At 41.8% G+C, this 21,162-nt stretch overlaps 2 protein-coding genes across 5 annotated transcripts in view; one reads left to right on the top strand and one right to left on the bottom strand.

Annotated features, from left to right (window-relative positions):
* The window catches only part of Rnf20 (ring finger protein 20), a 44,910-nt gene that overhangs the window by 19,540 nt on the left and 4,208 nt on the right, over nt 1-21,162 (top strand). For 2 of the 4 annotated variants that reach the window (XM_027403093.2, XM_027403090.2), the window contains exon 21: nt 196-1,234. In XM_027403093.2, the coding sequence (XP_027258894.1) occupies nt 196-372 (177 nt within the window). In that variant the 3' untranslated portion in view covers nt 373-1,234. Of the gene's footprint in view, nt 1-195; nt 1,235-6,613; nt 7,715-21,162 lie in introns of those variants that run through there. The other 2 variants (XM_027403092.2, XM_027403091.2) reach the window with 2 other exon arrangements.
* The window catches only part of Grin3a (glutamate ionotropic receptor NMDA type subunit 3A), a 183,752-nt gene continuing 172,747 nt past the window's right edge, over nt 10,158-21,162 (bottom strand). The window contains exons 7-9 of the mRNA XM_027403096.2: nt 16,593-16,757; nt 15,266-15,342; nt 10,158-10,563 (exon numbers count right to left, since the gene is read on the bottom strand). Of these exons, the coding sequence (XP_027258897.1) occupies nt 10,224-10,563; nt 15,266-15,342; nt 16,593-16,757 (582 nt within the window). The 3' untranslated portion in view covers nt 10,158-10,223. The remainder of the gene's footprint in view (nt 10,564-15,265; nt 15,343-16,592; nt 16,758-21,162) is intronic.

The raw sequence follows: 21,162 nt of genomic DNA, 5'->3' as shown, positions 1-21,162 counted from the left end.
ACGCAAAGGGAGTCTACTGGAGCCCTGAGAATAGACACTGACCTTCACATGAAGGCAAGTGGAGAATGGTTTATTTTTTAGGGAAAACAGTGCTCTTTTCCTAGAGCTCAGTGGCTTCTTTTATTTACTTATATATCATAGCCCTTTGGGTTGTAAGCTCTGTGGTTATTCAGACTCTTATTTTCTCATTTTTAGGCTCGCCTGACCTGCCCCTGCTGTAACATGCGTAAAAAGGATGCAGTGCTTACCAAGTGTTTCCATGTTTTCTGCTTTGAGTGTGTGAAGACTCGCTATGACACTCGCCAGCGCAAGTGTCCCAAGTGTAATGCTGCTTTTGGTGCCAATGATTTCCATCGCATCTACATTGGCTGATCACAGTCAAGAAAGAGGAGCTGGCTAGGCAAGCACTTACTCATTAATCACCAGGCCTCTACCTCTTCTCTCCTTGACAGTTGGCCAACTCCTTTGTTCCCCAGACTTTGTCCAGGCTCCCCTCTCCTGTAGCTAGAGAACATTAGTAAAAAAGACCTCAAGTCCTGAGTTTTAGAATGAACTACAAGTTACTACTGTTTGTCTTCCCTACCAGCTTTGTTTGTGTATTGCTTTCAGATTTTTCAGCATTTTCCTCTTGGATCTAGCCTTCTAGAGAAGTCAGACTGATAGTTTTGACATTGAGAGGGGAATACAGGTGGAGCAAACATAAGCTATTCTAGAGGAGAGAACTTTTAAGAAATAAGCTTTCTGTGGGCCCAAACTTCTTGATTTGGGAAGTAAACCTTTCCTTAGGTTATAAAATGGTATAATTGTGATAGTCTCTCCTGTAAGATTTGAAGCCTTAATGAAATTGTATCCAGGATAATTCAGTCCATTTCTTACTTCTATCTAAGCGACTTTTAGGGGCACTTGGATTTCTTGCTAATGTTATTTATGTTTTAAATATTCAGATACTTAGTAGCCTTTTAGTTTCTTAAGGCCAGAATAATTTCAAACAGCATAACCACTATGTTTTATTTTTTTTACTGAAGTCAGAATTAGAATTTAAGTGTCTGGAATGAGATTGAAGAGATCTGGGTAGTCTGGGAATGTGACCCAGGAAGCTATTGTCAGCTATGAATTACTCTTACCCTCTTGAGAGGAATTGCATGGTCCCTGTTTTCCAGAAGATTCTTAGTAATGTTTCTGTGGGATTTGAAAATATGCCACATACTTCAAGTAAAGCAGGATTCAGTTTGTTTTTGTGTTTGTGGTTTTTGTTGTTGTTGTTACAAATGGTTGATTTTATTATGCCTGCTATTCCAAAACTGATTTTTTTAAGATAGTGTCTCTTGCTGTGTAACCGACGCTGGCCTTGAATCATGACAATTCCCTTTACTCAGTCTTGCTGGAGCTAAGATTGGGGATCTGTGCCACCATGCCCCAGTGAAATGATTCTTTTGAATAGAATTAAAATGGACTGGCTGTGTTGCCAGTATTTCCTTTTCTTTTTTATTATTAATTGGGAGAGCTATTAATTCTCCCTTCCCAGTTGTTTTGAGTCCATACTGACTGCCTAAAGGGAGAGTATTGTTTTATCTTCAGCTCAATGGCTGTGCCTTAATCTGCTATTTGAGCCAGCAACTGTGACTCTACAGTGGCGTGGCCACTCAGGTCACAGTCTGACAGGAGTTCTGTTCCCACAGGCACCTGATCTGTCATTGCCACTAAAGATAGCTTTAGCTAAATCACTATTGTTCTATTTATAAATAAGACTCGAGGTTCAAAATCTGGGGTAAAACTTGCCAGCTCAGAGGGGCTGAGTAGCAACTAGCTAACCTCTCCTTTTTGGCATTTCCTGAAAGGGCCCATCCTTCCCACTCAGCAAAAAACAAAAGATGTACCACTCAAAACTCCTCCCTACTACCTCCAGTGCAAATATCTCTTCCAGATGCTCTCTGATTACTTTCTGTCAACCAGTTGCTAATTTAGCCTTCTGACCCATGCTTAATTTTATTTAATTAGTGCAAATGCTAACTTGGGGTTCACAGTGTGATTGAATGTCCCCCAACAGGAGAGGCTGCTTAGGTCTCTTCCATCTCACTGTGGAGGTAAGAGGTAGTTACCTTAGTGACTGGTGGGCCTTGGGGTGAGAACTTTGAGGTTTTTGTTTTGTTTTGTTTTGTTCTTTTTTTTTTTTGTTTTTTCGAGACAGGGTTTCTCTGTGTAGCTTTGGAGCCTATCCTGACACTCGCTCTGGAGACCAGGCTGGCCTCGAACTCACAGAGATCCGCCTGCCTCTGCCTCTGGTGTACTGGGATTAAAGGCGTGCGCCACCAACACGGCAAAATTTGAATTTTTTAGAAACTTAACAGAGTAGTTTTCTCTGTCTGATCCCTCCTGATCAGTACCTAGCCTAGCCAATGGTCAAGGCCATGTTCCCTGTCTCTTCACTGGCTGTCATCATTGGGCCTTGTGATGAATCCCACCTTTACATGATAGGGACGAAAGAATGGAATGTAGTTGTGTGGGGTTCACTTGGTTCTCAAGAGAGGCCATTGGTCTGTTGATTCTGCTGCCAAACATATATACATGTGTGTTTATGTACACACAGCATATTGGGATTAGGTCCTGCTCCTAGATGTGACCATTGCATTTACCACCAGGACATGCTCCTCTTGCTGCTGGTAATTACAGGGCAAGCTTGAGCATAATGAGGAACCAGTTGGACTGCTTGGGCAGTGGGTGGCTTCTATTCATATCAAGTGGCTTAGACATCCAGTTGCTTGATACCAGGAGAGCATTGGCCTGTGGGGTGAAATAGAGGGAAGCATTCATTCCCAAGAATGCTAGGTTAAGAAGAAGCTCCCCTAAGTGAGAAATTGAGGTCCAGGCAACACAAGGTGAGTTCTCAAGGTCATTTTTAGGAAATGTTCAAAAGTAGTGATTTTTTTTTTTTTTTCCCAACAAACTTTCTTTCCTTGTATGGGAGGTTGTAAATATGTTTCTGGAATACATCTGAAATTTCATGTCACATTTTGTTTTGGTTTTAAGTACATGACTTAACAGCTCTTCAGATCCTCAGAGGAATTTTCAAAACTTGACATTCCCCTAAAGTTAGAAATAACAGCTCTAGATCCATAGAAACATTACAAGGTAATTTCTTTATGGCAAAGTTCCCCAATTTAAAGTAGAAAGTGCCGGGGCGTTGGTGGCACACGCCTTTAATCCTAGCACTCGGGAGGCAGAGGCAGGTGGATCTCTGTGAGTTCGAGGCCAGCCTAGTCTCCAGATCAAGTGCCAGAATAGGCTCCAAAGCTACACAGAGAAACCCTGTATCAAAAAAAAAAAAAAAAAAAAAAAGAAAGAAAGAGTTAGATATTGTAGAGAATTCTCTTTTCCTTCCTCTTGCCTTTCTTACTCCTCCCCCCCCCCCCCGCTTTCTATTAGAAACATTTTAGTGACGTTGACCAAAATCAGGCATACTCTGATTAAGTATGATGACTTATCTCTATTTAATCACATGGATCCTTTTCAAAGTTAATGAGCTGTTTCTGCTAGCTCTTATTTTCTTCATGAATTTCTATTGGGGACTTCCGTTTTTTCTTTATTTTCTGTTCAGATTACTAGCTATCCTTGTCCTCCAAGGGCATAGGAATGCTGTACTTACAGAATAGCATGTATACCATTGGAGTGACACATGATTTGAAGTGCCAAGACAATAAATTATTAGTCCTCTAGACCTACTCGAATGGTGATGTTTATTCTTGTTAGAGGTGATTTATTAGTTGGAATGCCTTTACATTTTGTTCTTCAAGATTTTTTTTTTGTGGGGGAGTTTTTGTTTTTCCTGAGGATAACCGGTTGATTGATAACCCAAGTCTCAGTGGGTCGAAAGAAATACTTGGACTTGTGTAGTGGTGTGAATGAGAATGACTCTCATAGGCTCATATATTTGAGTTCCCAGTGGAACTGTTTGAGAAGGATTAGGAGGTATGTGGCCTTGCTGGGGGAGGAATGCTACTTGGGGTGAACCTTGAAGTTACAAATGCCCATGCCATTTCTAGTTAGCTCTCTACTGTGCTTGTGGATTGAGAAGGGCACTCTCATTTATTGTCCCAGTACCATGTTTGCTTGCTGCCATGCACCTTGCTGTGATAGTAATAGACTCTAACCCTCTTAACTGTGAGCCCCAAATTAGATGCATTTCTTTTTGAAAGTAGCCTTGATCATGTAGTTTTATCATAGCAATAGAAAAGTAACTAAGGCAGCTAGTTACTGTCATTAAAATCTTCATTGACTTTTGTAAAGTAAATGGGAACCAAATAAATTGTTGGCTTGTGTGTATATTGGATTGGATTTACACAATGAGAAATCCTTGGCATGGAAAAAAAATAAAAAACAACAACAACAACAAAAAAAAAACACTAGATCTTAAATGTTTGGAATACTAATTGTCCCATGATAAATAAAGCTTAGCTTTACCTTCCAAGGATTTCTGCTCAACTTTGGTCTCTTCCTGACATTAGCTGTTAAAGTCTTGTGAACTGATTCACAATTACTGAGATTTGGATTTGGAAAGGGCAATGTCTTAACATCTTAATCCCCAACATGTAGCAGAGGCATGTAGTGCTCAGTAAGTTGTCTGAATAATTCAGCTGTGTTGCTTCTGCCAGCTGTTCAGGAGTCTCTCTTATTGTACATGTGTGTGAATTCAAGCCTTATTTTTCTTTCTTTATAAAGTGCTTTTCTTTAAATATTGAAGTAAATTCTTTACATTTCAAATATTTATGATGGAAAGTTTAATTTATGACATGCATGTGTAGCAGGTATCATCTTTGCTGCTGTAGGACTTGACCTACATTTAAAAATTAGTTTTGTGTGTAAATATGTATATGATGAGTACATGTGTGTATGTGTGTGTTTGACAGTGCATGTATGTGGAGATTAGAGGACACCAGGTGCCAGTTCTTGCTTTCCACTTTGTTTGAGAAAGGTCTCTTGTGTTCCCATGTGTTTGCAAAGCTAGCGGGCATATTAACTTCCAGAGAGTTTCCTGTTTCTGTCTCCCATCTTGCCATAGGAGCACTGGGATTACAGATACCTGCATTTACATGGGTTCTGGGGATATATGAACTCAGATTCTCATGCATGCACTGCAGGTACTTTACCCACTAAGTCATCTCCCTGACTCTGATGTGCATTCCTTTATCAAAATACATACTACATTGTGTTGCTAGATTGTATATCTCATACACAACTAGACTGAACCCTATGAGTCCCTGAGTTCAGAATCTCTTGTTACTTTGCTATCTTCAGCAGCTTATCCAATATCTGGACTCCCAGAATAAATGAATGAATGATGCAAAACATCTTGGGAAGGTAGCAGTTTTATTAGGTTACAATAAGCTCTTACTTTTATGATATTTGACTAGGTTATATTTCAAAAGAATGGATGTAGAGACTATGTCAGGCTAGAAGATTAATGAATGGAAGTTTGCAAGCTGCTGAAATTGCTTGTATTGTCAGAAACTGCCTGTGTGTCTATAGGGCTGCTGAGTGATTGGAAGCTGTTTGTACCCATGCTTGCATATCTGTAGGGCTGCTGAGTGATTGGAAGCTGTTTGTACCCATGCTTGCATGTCTGTAGAACTGCTGAGTGACTGGAAGCTGTTTATACCAATGCTTGCATGTCTGTAGAGCTGCTGAGTGATTGGAAGCTGTTTGTATCTAAGCTTTCATGTCTGTAGGGCTGCTGAGTTGAGTGATTGGAAGCTGTTTGTACCAATGCTTGGCAGGACTTAGAAAGCAGAACAAATACAGATGTACTGTTTTTGTGAGACTTGGGTAGCTACAGTCTTGAGTCTGCTGAACCAGTGCAAGTGCAGTTGTCATTTCAACTTCCCTCTGGTGTATAGAGCTGGTGGTCAAGCCAAAGCTTGGGTTAGAGTAAGATAGATTAGGGGCATTGGAGGAGGGAGAGGCAGGCACTGACCAAAATGCTAACAGTACTGTATTATGGTTGTGCTTTTTGAACACTTATTTCTGCTACTGTTGCTAGCTGTGTGACCTTGGGCTGATCACTTGTTTTTTCAACCTGTAAACTAGTAGTATTTGACTATTCTAGACTACCTCTAAAAGTATTTAGGATCAGATGGTTGTAATCTAATCACATGATTAAATGAGCCCATGTCCATAAATGTTGGCTATTATAGTATGTTTATAAGTCCTAGAAAGATGAAGTTGAGAGAAGGTCCCCCAAGGCTAAGACCATACCTGCCCTTTCCACTGTTGTGTTTTAGCCATTGATGTGTACATGGAAACTGTCTAGGACATGCTTGTTGAATTACTAAAGGAAGATGATTAGGATAGTTTTTAGAGACCAGTGGAGAGTGTTTTTTTCTTAAAATGTCTTTCTCATATGAAGATATTTCTGCTTCCTAATGCCCAGGCACTGCATTCTCTCAGCATATCTTGTGTTGCTATGGACTAGACCAAAGAAACGTGTCTAAATCATTTAAGTCTTGCATCAGTGGATCTCTTATGAGGAAGGGCTGGTGTTTTGCCAATATTTGAATCCCCAAAGAATACCAACAACACATCTGAAAGTGAAGTTTCTATCTGAACATTTATTCCACAGTCATAGAAACCGAAGATGGAAAAGACCCGAGGACATCTAGTCCATCCCCGTGGTTGTACAAGAAAAGTGGCTGGAGCAAAACAGCCTGTTCACATCATGCTCACAAGACAGCGTTTCAGTTCTTGGAGCGGAGCAGTTGCACACACACTGAAATGAAGACGCAGAGCAAATACTCTTCACAGACCTTAAGGAAATACTTAGAAGTACTTCATTTTCATAAAATGATTGGCAACTAAACGAAAGAGAGTGAGGGAATTCCAAGATAGGATGTGTTTGGCAGAAATGGGAGAGTGGGGTGGGGAGAAAGGCACAACAAAACAAAGCAGGTGGTGAAGTGGTTTTAATGACTAGAAAAGCAATTCTGCTGAAGACAGTGGATTTGCAGGGTTGCCTTTCCAAAGATGAGAGGAAAAGAGACTCCAAAGTAGTTTCCTTTCCTTTCTTGATCCACCCAAAGGGGTGCTCAACCATGCCCTAAGGTTCTAGCAGATCCAACACTGTGGAGTTACCTTGATGATTCAGTTCTGGTCTGCATGGCTCCACATACCATTTCTCAGCTATAAAGGAAGCAGCCATCCCTGAACAGGGTTTGTGCAAATTGTGTGTATAATAGGAAATCCTGGTTTAGTACAGACCCCACTTTCTTAGGTCTGTGTGGCTTCCTCCTTGGCTGTGCCAGCTGTTCTAATATGCTTTTATCGTTAGAGGAATACTTCTTTTCCTCTGTGGCAAATACATTGTGGAACCTGTAGTCGAAGAAACCAGCTTACCCAACCATGCTTTGTGTGTTTCCTATGTCAGGCTTCCTTGGAGAATGGGCCATATCCCCTTGAAATGTGTGTGGGACAGTTGGCCAATCTTTTCCAAGTTTTCTAGTACCAGAGCCTGGATGGGAATAGAGGATTTCCTGATTCCACAAAATGGGAGTTCAGGTGGCAAGGCAGCATCCCTTAGTTCATTACAACAGCAGTGCCCCTGGAAGCTTTCTGTGAACCTGAGGGATAGGTGAGGGAACTGAGGTGGAGCAGAACAAAAGTTTGGAAGGACTCTCCCTTTCATGAAATCTTTGTACAAAACACAGCACTGTTTCACAAATTGCAAAACACTTTTCAATTACTACCATTAAAAATTTTGCTATTTATCATGAAAACTGCTTCACAAGCAATTACTTTTTTTCTTCACCCAGGACATTGAAAGCATTTTAAGCAGTGCTGACAGCAGTAAGCCTTTTTATACTCTTGTTGCTCCTTGTTGCATCCTGGCCACAGTATTGGCCAAGTAGTTCCTCTTAAGAGCATGCAATGGTTCTCTGCCCTGTGGGTAGGCAGGATGCTCTGCAAAGTGATCACCACTACTCAGAATGCCTCAGTAGAGAAGCTTAAGATAAAGCAGATATACAAAAATCCAAACTTACAAAACAGATACTGTAAGGGAGAATTGGTTGCATTACAAAAGGATTCTTTACAAAAGAATTCACTTCTGTTCCCTTAAATAGCCAGCCTCTCAAGTGCAGTCAGAATATGAGTTGTTGCACAAATGTCCATGTACCGCAGGAGCATGGCTGACATGTGACTTGAGGTACATTATACATCAGCCTTGCAGGCTGAGCAGGAATCCAGGAATTCTGGGAATAGTGTCTCCAGGGTGTTGTTAGATAGAGATAGGTGGGAATGGCTAAGGTATGGAACCTTTCAAAGGCAGCTGAGGCCTGCTGGGGTGAGAGTGTGGGAGGGTATGAGGGTGTTGCAAAGCACTTTGTCCCCTTTTGTTTTCAGGGCTTTCCCCCTGATTGTAATGTTTAATTTGTGAGACTGAAGTCTGTTTTTACAGTCCCCTTGCCTCCTCTTGAATACCTGAGCTTACTTATACTCCTAGGTGTTCTGATTACAACTTAGGGTACTATCTTTATCCAGGGGTCTCTGCGACTCTTGGTGGAGTGCAGACATTGTGTCCCAAAGTCGGGGGAGTTTCATGACAGAAGCCCCATTTAATGATCTGAGCTGAGCACTTGGTGGCGCAGTGTTGGGCATTCATTGTAGACATGAAAATAACTGAACAAGCGAGCCTGGAGAACATGAGTCAGCATTGATCAACAGGGAAATCTACTCCTAAATGGAACCCTGGTGTTAAGGTGGGGATGTGGAAACCAGTCAGTAGTTGAGTGCTAAAGTAAAAGAAGACAAGACGACAGACTCCTTCCTTCTTCTCACATGCCTGGAGGTAGCCAAACTTCCAGAGTGGTGCTTCTCTGAGAGTAACCTTAGGACTGTGGTGTGTTCCGGGGTGCTGGCTAGCATTAGGCTTCTGAGCCCACCTCCAGGCCCTCCCAACATAACTCCTGGCAGTTGGCACCTGGATGAGGGCCTTTGGGAACTTATAGGAAGTCTAGACATCTCATGGTCCATTCCCTTCTGCCCACCAAGTAATAGTATGACTAGAAGGTGATGCCTGAGCAGAGGGACTGCTATTTAATCACATCCACCCCTGAGGACATTATATGGAGCCAGGAGGATCATCAGACTAGAAGCTAGTATAGTTCATCAGAGACCAGTAAGTGTAAGGACGGGAGATGGTAAAGTAGGGCAGACTCCATTTGATATGTGGTGTTCACAGCCCCCTGGTTGCTTCTGGGGTTCCTCAGGCTAAGAGAGGTGACCACTGATCTGAAAACAGCCTCACATGGTATGCAAAACATTTTTCTTAACAGTGTCAGTTCCCAGACCCTGTTAAAGGCATTAACTATGGGATAGCACAGGTTCCTGCTAAGGACATGGCCTTGTTCTGTTTCTCTGTCCTTTATAAAAGGCACACGCTGTGGTGGAAGTATAGTGCAATACATCCTGTAGCCAAATTGCCTTTCGGGCCCAGAACTTTTTTTTAAATGTACCTGTGCATTGTTAATTCCCCATCTGTCTGCCCTCAGCTATCACTCCCTGCTTCCCTTTCCCTTTCATAGTGGTGCATCAACATGTTTGTACTAAATGTTAGCTGGGATGGGCTCAGAGACCCCGAGCTAGCTGCCCCAGTGTGTGGTGCTAACTTAGCCAGTCAATCCTTCCCCGTGGTAATTCTGAGCTTTATTTATTTATTTTCATTTTTTATGTATTTGATCTGCCCCTGTTTTCCTGGCTCTTACCTTGGTTATTCAGATTATAAGATCAAATGTAGATTGGGGAGTTGTATCAAATCTGCAAACCTGGATAATTTCTATTTTGTAATAATATTAAAAACCAACCCAGTAAGACAGGTGTGAGCAACGATTTTTATCTCTTGTTGAAATGCAGAGAAAGGGCTAAAAACCAGAAATATTATCGTGGCACCAGGTGAAAAGGTTGACAGGAGCCAGAGTTCCCTGGCTGCTCACTGGTCCCCTTGCAGACTTTACCCCTAACTAACTCTAGGTTCCTGCTGTGGAAAAGATTGATACCCTGGGGACCTGGGGGCATGTGTGGGAAGAGCTGCTGCTGCTGCAGCTGCTGCATGTTAGGCTGATAACAGCGCACTTCACTACCAGTACCCACACCTGTGTCAGTCAATACAAAAGAGCTTTACAAAGTGCCTCCAAGGCTTCAGAATGCCAAGGGCTGAGAAAGGGGGGTCATGGCACTACCTAGGATTCGCAAGTCCGATTTGTCCTTTGATACTCCTCCAGCTCTGTTTTCCTGCTTACAGCCAACTGCAACTCTTGGCGGATCACTTGGATCTGCTTCTCCAACTCGGAGAGTTCCTGCATTACTGAGTTCCGGGCTATATTGAGGGAGTCTGCTTTCCCATTGGTGGTCAGTGAGGCAGGGAGCTCTCTTCTTCTTGGAGGGAGAGGGATGTCCTGGTGGGTCTGGGCACCCAGCTGATTTTGTCCTCCCTCGTCACTAAAGATGTATTTTCGTTGGTTGTCATGACTCAGATTAGAAGTATTCCACACCATGAGCTGCTGGGGTCCCATGTTGGATCTAGGAAACATAGACAATTCAGAGTCCCCTTCTGTCCTGCAACCCCATCTTCTTCATCAGCTATGTGAACAACAGAGAACTCGTTATGTTTGTAGAATTGAAGTCGCCAAGCCATGAGTGGACTGCTTAGAGTGCCATGGGGAAAATAGGAGCCATGGACTGAATTGAAGGTTTTACCAAGCCTTATGCTGATGTGACACACAAGTTGGATGTCTTCTGGTTAAGTGGGAAATGGTACATTGTCTTATGAATTATTTAAAACACCTCTGTGTGTGTATGTGTTAGGGAGGGAGGGAGGGAGGGAGGGAAGGAGGGAGGGAGAGAGAGAGAGAGAGAGAGAGAGAGAGAGAGAGAGAGAGAGAGAGAGAGAGAGAGAGAGAGAGAGGTGTGTGGGTGGGGGGTGGGGTTCATTGCCGGGATAAATACATGTTGAGGTCACAGCAAGACATCTTGTGTCTCTACCACATTATTGCTTTAGACAGGGTCCACAAAGTTACCATTTTGGCTAGGCTGGCCAGCCAGCAAGCTCTTAGGATCTGTCTGTCCCCATCCCCCAATGCTGGGGTTGCAGGCACATTTAATAATGTTGAGCTTTAAGTTGGGTGATGGGGACTCAACTAGGTCCTCTTGCTTGCAGAGCAAGCACTCTTACTTGTGGAGCCATCCTTTCCACACGCAGGTACATTTTTATACCTTACCTATAAGCAGTGCTCAGAAAGCAGTGCTGCCTGGAGATATCCTATGGCTATAGAGATGAATAAGACTGAGAAATCTTTGTTCAGATATAGTGCTCTAAGCCCTGGTTCATTATTTTATGGCTGACTTGTATCCCTTCTGGGTTAGACTGGGCTTCGGGGGTGAATAAAGGCATATTCTTGTTTCTTTCTACAGGAGCAATTTTTGCAGATTGATAATGACAAGTCAAGTTTGATGCTTAAAAACAACAAAAATAAGAGCACCCTTGATTCTTGCTGAGGTGGTGATGATTAGATATAGATTTACAATTCCTTCATGCTTGCATATACCACATGCCACCATCATGAAGACACAGCTGTAGGTTGCTCGATGGGTATGGGAGGGAGCTGGGTAAGTTTCTAAATACACCTTGACAGTTGGAGGCAATAAGAAGCATTTCTATCCCTGTGAGATCAGCTTAGTCTAAGCGGTGTGACTGCTGATTCCTTTTCCTCTGGAGGAGGAAGAAAAGTATGACCACTTTTGCAGTTTACCCTGTGGAAACTGGAAAACATAGGAAACCCCTATGTTTTGTTCCCATAAAACAGAACCAGCTTTATTCCTGGTCTCCTAATTGCCTGGGAGAGTGGGAGTGGAGGAGGCCCTGGAGTTGGAAAGACAAGGGGAGGGGAAATGAATTCTTGATGTAGTTACATAGTTGAAAACAAAACACAAAGACTTAGTAGAATGATTCTGTGTTGCTTTGCCAGGAAGTAGATTGCTAAAATGGTTTAATCCTTCATTCCCTTTTAATTCATGACCCCTTTCCTTGGTTTATGGGGTCTAGCTCATAACATTGTTTGAAGCAAGGTCTCACACTGTATCCCAGGCTGGCCTGGAATTCATTATATAGTCCAAATTAGTCTTGAACCTATGGTAATACTTTTGCCTCCATCTCCCAAGTACTGGGATTCACAGCCAAGAGCCACCACCATTGGCTCTGGTCTCATTATTTGTTTTGGGTACTAAGAAGGTTGAGAGGTTCCAAACCTAAACTTCTGAGGACCCTGCACATTGTCATTCTCAAATTCCTTCAGATACCTTGCAAGTCCTCATTGACCTGTTGATCAGTGGCAGATATGGAGGAAGTCCACAGCCTTCCTAGTTGTTCCAGCAGAGGATGACTGATCAGAAAGCCCTTAGCTGCTTTCCCCCTTTTTCCAACCTGGCTACAGGTATATGCATGAGCCCGCTGATCTATTATTCATTATTGGTAGTAAGTATTGGGGTAACTTCATACAGCAGAAGCTGACTGAAACCTGCCCAGGACATTAACATGGACACCCCAAAACTCCTGGCCAGTCCTCAGAATTTCTCTTGTTGAAGACTAATAGATCTAGAGAACAACCCCCCTCCCCCAGTTCACTTTTCCTTTGTTGTGGTCTGAGGGAAAGTTCTACAGTGATCTACCTACAGCTGCTTCCCTGACTTTAGAGTCAGGCCTTGAAGTTGTCACACTGAGTAAACCATGAATTACAGATAAAAACTCTCTTGGACTATTCATTAATGTGTATTACTATCTGCCTCAGTACCTTGGCCTAGAATTTCTTCAAGCCACCAATCTCATGTTAATTTTCCATTCATCTAGTCCTCCAAATTCATTCAATAAATATGGAGAATAGAATGCAGGAGGTTATGTCATAATGACATGGACATTTGCATTTTAGTCTTTCAAGGGAAGAAAGAAAGGGTATTTTCAAATCAGCAAATCTGACTCTAGTACTATAGAATGATTGACAGTAGGACAACACTAAAAGTAAAACTGTCTACCATTTCATTAGACTGTGTAGGTAGCCATAGTGATCAGATACTTAGAGGCAAGTAATCTAGCTATCCAAATCTTGGAGCATCTGTATGGGAATATAACAGTAATAAGCAAAAGCTGGAGTTCTTTCTAATATACTCTAATTGCTAGTATCACTGTGCTCTAATAATTTATGTGTGGCTCTGAAATACCTATAAACACAAGTAGATGCTTAAATGGATAAGGTGTCTAGAAGGAGTGTGTGTGTGTGTGTGTGTGTGTGTGTGTGTGTGTGTGTGTGTGTGTTTTGGTCAAGGAATTGACTAATTAGAAAGAATTAGATTGTGTTTTGGTCAAGCCTCTGATTTTAAAAGTTGAACATGACCAATGGAATGAGAAATATTTCACAATAGAATGATCAACATAGGCTTCATTGGAGCAGTTGTGTAAGACTGAAGCTTAGTATGCCTTTGCACTATTCACAACTGATAACATCATTGAGACTTCAAACACATATGGAGTTTGGAATGTTGCAGGCTCTGGGTTGTAGGGGGATTGCCACAGGAAATGTGGCCCATTCACAATAAAAGGAAAGGGTAGACAGCATGATTCTTTATCATGGCTTGCAGCCTCAGTGCTAGAGTCCCATCTCTGTGGACCATAGCCAGCTTATCATAATCATTTCCACTGTCTCCTAATATCTCTCTAGTTACAGAGACTCCTAACAGCCCCCCCCCCAACCTCAGTCTGTGGTATTGTATGTGGTACCACAATGCAAGTCTGTTAGTGACAGGTTGAGGATTAATTGGGTCACAGTGATGAAGAGATATTCTGTCTTCCCTCTTTGTCAGAGTCAGGAAGGGACTCTAAGAAAAGTGGGTAAGTTGAGTGAAGCATTTGGCTCTCAGCTTAGGTGACATAGGTATAAGAGTACCATTAAAGGGACAGGGTCACTGGACTTCTTGCTTCTATTTCTGGAAAAAATGTACAGCTATGTCTTCTTGTGTTTCTCTGATTAAAGAATTATAGAAAAGTCTCTGTAAGGTAACAGAACAGCTGTGACCTGAGTAGTCTGTACCTTGTCACTAACAGACTTGCACTGTGACAAGGGGATACCACAGTGACAGCCAGGTGACAGGTCATTCTGTGAGTAGAAAGGAGTCTTAAGAGATTGTAAATGATTCTGACAAGTTAGATGCAACTGAAGAGACTAGTGCAGCCACGGAGGAGATGCAAGCTAGACAAGAATCCTGCTGTATACCATTTTCCTTCTGTTATGAATGAGAGGTGTTAGTGTCAGATTTTAAACTACCCAGAAATCCCAGTTTTGAGCTGAAGATGTGCCACCTGTTCTGAAAGTCAACACTCTATCTGAGGTTGTGGGGAATGTGAGAGATCCAGGCGGGCAGCAGAGGGCAGCTGCAGCAGAGGGCAGCAAGCAGCAGACCTAGAGTGTTTCTGACATCTTCAGTCCCTCGACAAGGATACAGCCATCCACAGGCTGGCTGTAGTGAAGGAAGGTGTGGACCTTTGAGACATTTCATTCCTTTTCTTATTAGTGAAGACCTTTACTAAGGCATGATGAGAGTACCAGAAAGTGGATTTAGTAGTTCATCTCTGTAGCATGTTTCACATTCTCAGGAGTGCTGGAGAGGTGAGAAATTGAAACATGCCTAGAAGGCATTCAGGTGAAAAAAATGATTACCGGCTGCACCCACGAATGAAGGGTTCTGTGTATTCGGTACATGATATTTGCTCATATTTATTAGACATTTGCTTTACTTTCGGGGCTTTTACCTTACTATCTCATTTATAGCTTATGACAACTCTTGGGAGTGGATACTTTTTTTTTTTTTAACCCGTTCCATAGATGAGGAGTCTGAGGCACAGATGTTAAGTAACACATATTGTTAAATGTTGGAGACAGAACTGGTCCCAGATGCCAGGCTTTGCAGTTCAACATACCTGCATTTTAAACTTGTCAATATTTTGCCTATGTTGCATTTCAGTGTATACATATGTATATGTGCATGGATTTGTTTATTTTCTGTTTTACTTCATTATAACCGAAAATCTGAAAATCCATGTTTTTATATTGATTTTGTTTACCAACAGATTGCCCAGATTTGGTGTGAATACTTATTTAGAGGTAACTTCCTTTTGGAATATGGGGTATCATCACATGTCTAAACTTTTATTTTAGCAACAGCTTTGGCCTCTTACCTCTTTTCCACACGTTTTGTCTTGAAATGTGGCTGCTTTTCTTCTACAAATGATGTGTTTAATGCTCTGTGCAATCTCTGGTAGGAAGAACAGATTCATAGAGATCATTTGGAATGTGTATATCAGGGGACAAAAAACTGCTTGCAGTTTCACAGACTCTATCTAGTGGCTACAGACCTTGGCTTCTTTAACCAAAATTTCAGGCATGCATGAAATTAGGTCAACATTCAGCCACACATTGCAAGGTAACACGGATTCTAAATTACAGCTTATTATCTCTAGAAGGAGGAGAATTGCTTTGGATGATGAAATGCTTTTGGATGTGATGCAAAGTGAAAGTCAACAACTCCTGCATGGTACCAAGCCTTGTGCAGTTGTCAGAGTTGAGTCCTAAGTGACCAATCCAAGAAAGGGAAGCAGGTTTCCTGAGAATTTAACTGTACTAGCATACAACTGAGAAAAATCACTTGTCTGCAGACTTCAAGGAGACCAACAACTCCCCAGAAAGTATGGGTAATAATAGGGTCAACTGTGAGAAAATAGGTTATCTGTCTAGAAAACAAAGACAGAAACAACAACACAAAGCACAGAACAAGGCAATGAGTAACAGAGGTGGATATCAAAAGCAGAAACGTGTTCAGCCTCACTTTCAAGAGGTGAGGCAAGTCATGGAGTACCAGGATGCAGAAGGGACCCCACACTGGAGCAGTGGTAGCTCATCCACCTTACAGGGTGAGATGAAACTGCAGTTTGCTAAAGTACTTCCATCCTGACTATACTCTCAGACTACAGCATGGATGCCCACATTGGTTTCACACAGGTAGAGATGTGGGGTCTTTAATCATCTTTGTAAATTGGATGATGGTGTCTATCTTATAAGAGAAAACCTTGCTTCTGTGAGACATGGCCTCACACAAACCAGCCTTAGAACTCCTGACAGAGAAAAACAGACCAGGGAAATGGGAACACCTCAAAACAAATGGGAACTGGAGACCCTTATTAGCTTTCACCTTGGCAAGGGAAGAATCTCTGGGGAATGTGTTTTTCACGTCATCTCTTCAGATGATCTTTGTTAAGTGAAACTGGGTTCCGAACAGTTAAATTGTCTTCTATGGGTAGAAGTAGTGTTTCAGGAAAGGGAGGGACACTGCGAGTCCTCATGTTATGGGTATGTGGTTAATGGGACAAAGGGAATTACAACCCTGAGTGCTTGACCATCCCTCTCTTGGTTTCTTGCCATTTGTCAGTTGACAAACTTCCCTGGGTCTTTACCTCCCCAGGAGTTTTACGCGCAGGAACATTGGCACAAAAGTCCTGCAGAACTCACCTGACTGGTGTGCAGCCAGTATTGCAGCTTAGATTTGTTTTTGATTCTTGGTAGCAGCAGTCTGTACACTATGTGTTCACCAATGGTTGTCAAGATGGAGAGGCCAAATCCAATGCACAGCAGCACGAAGAGTCCAGAGAAATGCTTGATGCCCATTTGCAAAGTCTGAGACAAGACAGGAAAGGCCATGTCATGACACATGCAGCCCAATAGTCATTTGCTCTTTTTGGCTCAGTTTTATTTTAGCTAGAGACCCTTCCTCCCTGGGTAAACACCACTATACCCAGCCTGCAAGGACACACCCTGGGTGACTTCAGGCTGTTGCTGAGTACAGCCCTCACACATGGATGTCTCTGTGTGTCATCCCTGGAGTTGTACAAAGGCTTTACATCTGGACTATGCTTCCATTTCTTAGAGGCAGAGAAATAAAGAACTGAAACGTTTACTATGAAAGAAAGAACCTCTTCCAGGAGCAGAGAAGGAATAGATTTGAGGAAAAAAAGATCATAGGTTGAATAATCCTAGAAGTCAGATGTAGCAGAGAATGTTGGGACCCTTTACTTCAATGACTTAATTTAATAGTTGTAGAAATAAAGCAATGAGGTAAAGAAAGTTGTACCAGGCCACAAAGTGAGGCAGCTGTGGAGAAGAAGGAAAAGGATGCCACTTGCTGGCTTTTTGAGGGCAATTTTGCAGCTTTATAAGGAAACATGCTATGTAAACGTCTTTTATGACATGCTAAAAGCTTGGCTGATAGTGTCATTATCATTGATAATTAGTTGGTGCTTAATATATTACTGCTATATATATGGAGCAACCAGGAAGAATTACTGTTGAGTTTCAACATTCACATCAAATGTTCAGCAGAAACTCTAAATGAGCCATACTTTTTTTTTTAAGGTACTGTCAAGGTAAGGGAAAAATGTAATTCACATTGGGTCACCTTTCCATTAAACAGATAGCTTTCTCTCTTGTTTTCTTGTATGTACAAAATCTCATTTTTCTCATATTATCCCAATAATTAATAAGCTGTCTTGAGTTTACACATTTCTTTATTTAAACTTCTTTTATACCTATACACTAATAGGATAACCAAAGATTTTATCTTATTTTATTTTATGTATGTGGGTGTTTTGCCTGCATGTATGTCTGTACAACACATGCAAGTGTCCATGGAAGCCAGAAGTGGGTTTTGGATCACCTGGGATGGAGTTAAAGACAGATGTTCACTTCCACATAGGTTCTGGGAATCGAGCCTGGGTCCTCAGGAAGAGCAGCAACACATGCTCTTTTTTTTTTTTTTTTTCTTAATTTATTTTTTACATTTCAATTCCAGTTCCCCCTCCCTCCTCCTCTCCCACTCCCTCCACTCTCCCCTCCTCCCATATGCTCAATGGAGAGGGTAAGGCCTCCCATAGGAAGTCTACTAAGTCTGAGCTATCATCTGGTTGAGGCAGGACCAAGGCACCTCTCCACGCCCATACCCCTGTGTCTAGGCTGGGCATGGTATCTCTCCATATAGAAAGGGGTTCCACTAAGTCAGTATGTACATTAGTGTTAGGTCTTGGACCCACTGCCAGTGGCCTCATATATTGTTCCAGTCATACCATTGTCACCTATATTAAGGGAGTCTAGTTTGGTCTTATACAGATTCCCCATTTGTCAGACCTGAGTCAGTGATTTCTCACTAGCTCGGTTCAGCTGATTGTGTGAGTTTCCCCATCATGGTCTTGACTCCTTTGTGCAACACATGCTGTTAACTACTAAGCCATCTTTCCACTCCTGTCTGTCTGTCTATCTATTGTTTTTTTTTTTTTTTTGACACAGGGTTTCACTGTTTATCCCTGGCTGTCCTCTATGTTTATTTTTAAACTAGTATTTTAATAGGCATGCTAGAGTCTATATGTGTATATTGATATAATGATCTTTTAATACTCCTTTAAATACTACTTCCATTTCACATTTGAAGTGCCTAGAGATTATGTCTCCCCAAATCCAGCACACTAATATGTGGGAAAGCCAGGCAGCAGATACAGGGTGACATCTGTGCTTTTTGTCAGTCTCTCTTGCATGTATCTTTTGATATCTGCTTTCTCACTATGTATTCTCTATAGCAACTTACCAAATTTTTTATTAAAAAATTCAGTATCTGATAGCCGGGCGTTGGTGGTGCACACCTTTAATCCCAGCACTCGGGAGGCGGAGGCAGGCAGATCTCTGTGAGTTCGAGGCCAGCCTGGTCTCCAGAGTGAGTGCCAGGATAGGCTCCAAAGCTATGCAGAGAAACCCTGTCTCGAAAAACAAACAAACAAAAAATTCAGTATCTGAATTGAAAATCCACTATAGTTTACCTGTGAGTATCAATCCAAACGTTATGTCTGAGTCTGAGTGATAAGATGTAAGGCTGAAGCTGCAAGTCAGCCTTTTTCTACTTGAGCCATTTGTACTTGTTATTTTGTCAATAATTGCCTGCACTACATTGGCCTGTGGGAAAGTCTATGGAGGCATTCTCATAATTAATGATTGGCTGTGGGTTGCACTACAGCTAAGCACATGGATTGTGTAAGAAAGCAAGCTGAGCTGGATGGTGGTGGTGCACACCTTTAATCCCAGTACTCAGGAGGCAGAGGCAACTGGATCTCTGTGACTTTGAGACCAGTCTGGTCTATAAGAGCTAGTTCCAGGACAGCCTCCAAAGTCACAAAGAAACCCTGTCTTGAACACCTCTCCCCCCCCCCCAAAAAAAAAAGAAAAGAAAGCGAGCTGAGCAAGCCATGGAGTATAGACCGGTAACCAGCTTTATTCTGTGTTTCCTGCCTCTGCTCCTGTTTGAGTTCCTGCTCTGACTTCCCTCAGTGCTATAAAATAAATCCCTTTCTCCCCCAATTTGGGTTTGGTCAGTGTTTTATCACGGAAACAAAAAGGAAACTAGATCACTCATGTTCTTTTGAATATACTATTATGTATTTGTTTTGCACCTGCACTCCAGTAGTAGAGCACTTGCCTAACATACATAACTCCCTGGGTTTAATCTTTAGCACACAAAATGAAAAGTCAACAAATAAATTACCTGATCTTAAGTGCTTCAGATTATTCAGCCATTCTTGGTGGATTATGATACCACAATCCAGACATTATGTGTTAGCAATGTGCATACATAGATGCCTGAGTGTTTTCATGATAATTAGGAAATGTAAGTGTGGTTTTGAATTAAGTGGGAATATAGTTTGTGTTTTCCTGTGCGAGTAATGGAAAGGCTGCCACCATTGGCAAATACTGGTCATCAGAACAAACTAGATCCAGATAAAGAGAGATGCCTGTAGTCATCAAATGTGTGGTTTCTGCCAAGACCATTGATGCTTCCAGGAAATGTAGAGACCAAGACCATCAACTTTGCTGGTGCCCAAACTGTTTTATATTTTGCTCATATGGGGACACTTGGAATAGCTGATGGCCTCCAGGAAGGAATGCTATGAAAGTATTTCACTCATCATTCAAACCTAATATGTTAATGATATTCCCATGAAAGTAATCCTTCTTCCCATCCACAGGCTGTTTACAACACACAGCAACCCCTATCTCATCCTTCTGGTTCTCTACAGAGCTGTCTCTATTCATTGGTCCCAATTATTCTCCCCTCATTCTTAGACCCACTCTAGTCAGGTTATTGTCCAACTGCTTCAGTCACCTTGTTATCTGTTTTGATATATTTTTTCACTTAATTTTGGTGATACTTCTTTCTCTTGCTTCCACTTCAATCCCCATTGCAAACTCCATCTTTCTGACTGTAATTAATGGTGCAATTTCCCTTCCTTGCTGTATTTATTTTTTCCATCCAGATTTATGGCTTTAAATGCCAATGATATGTTAAAGATTACCAAGAGTTAAGGACTTTATTATTCAATACCCTACTCAGACTATTTGGGTATCCCAAAATATATCACATTTTACATACTAAAAGCAATCTCCATTGAATAGAGGTATCCTACATGGATGGATAATGCTGCTACCAGAAGCCATAAGCTAAGAAGTAAAAAAAAAAAAAAAATCCCAGTGCTAGGAGTAGGATACATTTCTTTGTGTTGTTGGTAAAGGAAATCATGGAAGCCTCCCCAACAATACAGGTTATTGCCATTGTTCTTGGTTGCTCATCACAACTAGGTGATAAGACCCTATTGTCAAATACACCACACACTTAGGTTTCAGGATTTAGAGACATCAAACTGAAGCTGAACTGGAAGGTTACTCCCCGCTGGCTAGCTTTGATAGTTCTAGAAGGTGCTACGCAGGCCACTGAGCAATAGAAAGGATTAGAACCTGAATGATGTAATACTGACCTTCAAGGCAAGGTGTACCCATTGGAACAATAATAGCATGACCATTATCGGAGTAACTGTTTTCTAATTGGATTTGAAACTTTCTGTGCAAGAAGTATGTCTGGTACTGTAAACCTTGTCAGAAGCCTATGGCTGGGCCATTGTAAATGATAAGAGAACATCTACTGTTATTTTGCTAAATGGGCATGCTGATAAACTGTCGTCTTAATCTTCATGTTTTTGATTTTCAGTCT

The sequence above is a fragment of the Cricetulus griseus genome, chromosome 2 (genome assembly GCF_003668045.3).
Source record: "Cricetulus griseus strain 17A/GY chromosome 2, alternate assembly CriGri-PICRH-1.0, whole genome shotgun sequence".
Lineage (NCBI taxonomy): Eukaryota > Metazoa > Chordata > Mammalia > Rodentia > Cricetidae > Cricetulus > Cricetulus griseus.
The sequence above is the reverse complement of the archived record's forward strand: the minus strand, read 5'-3'. Positions and strand labels throughout refer to the sequence as shown.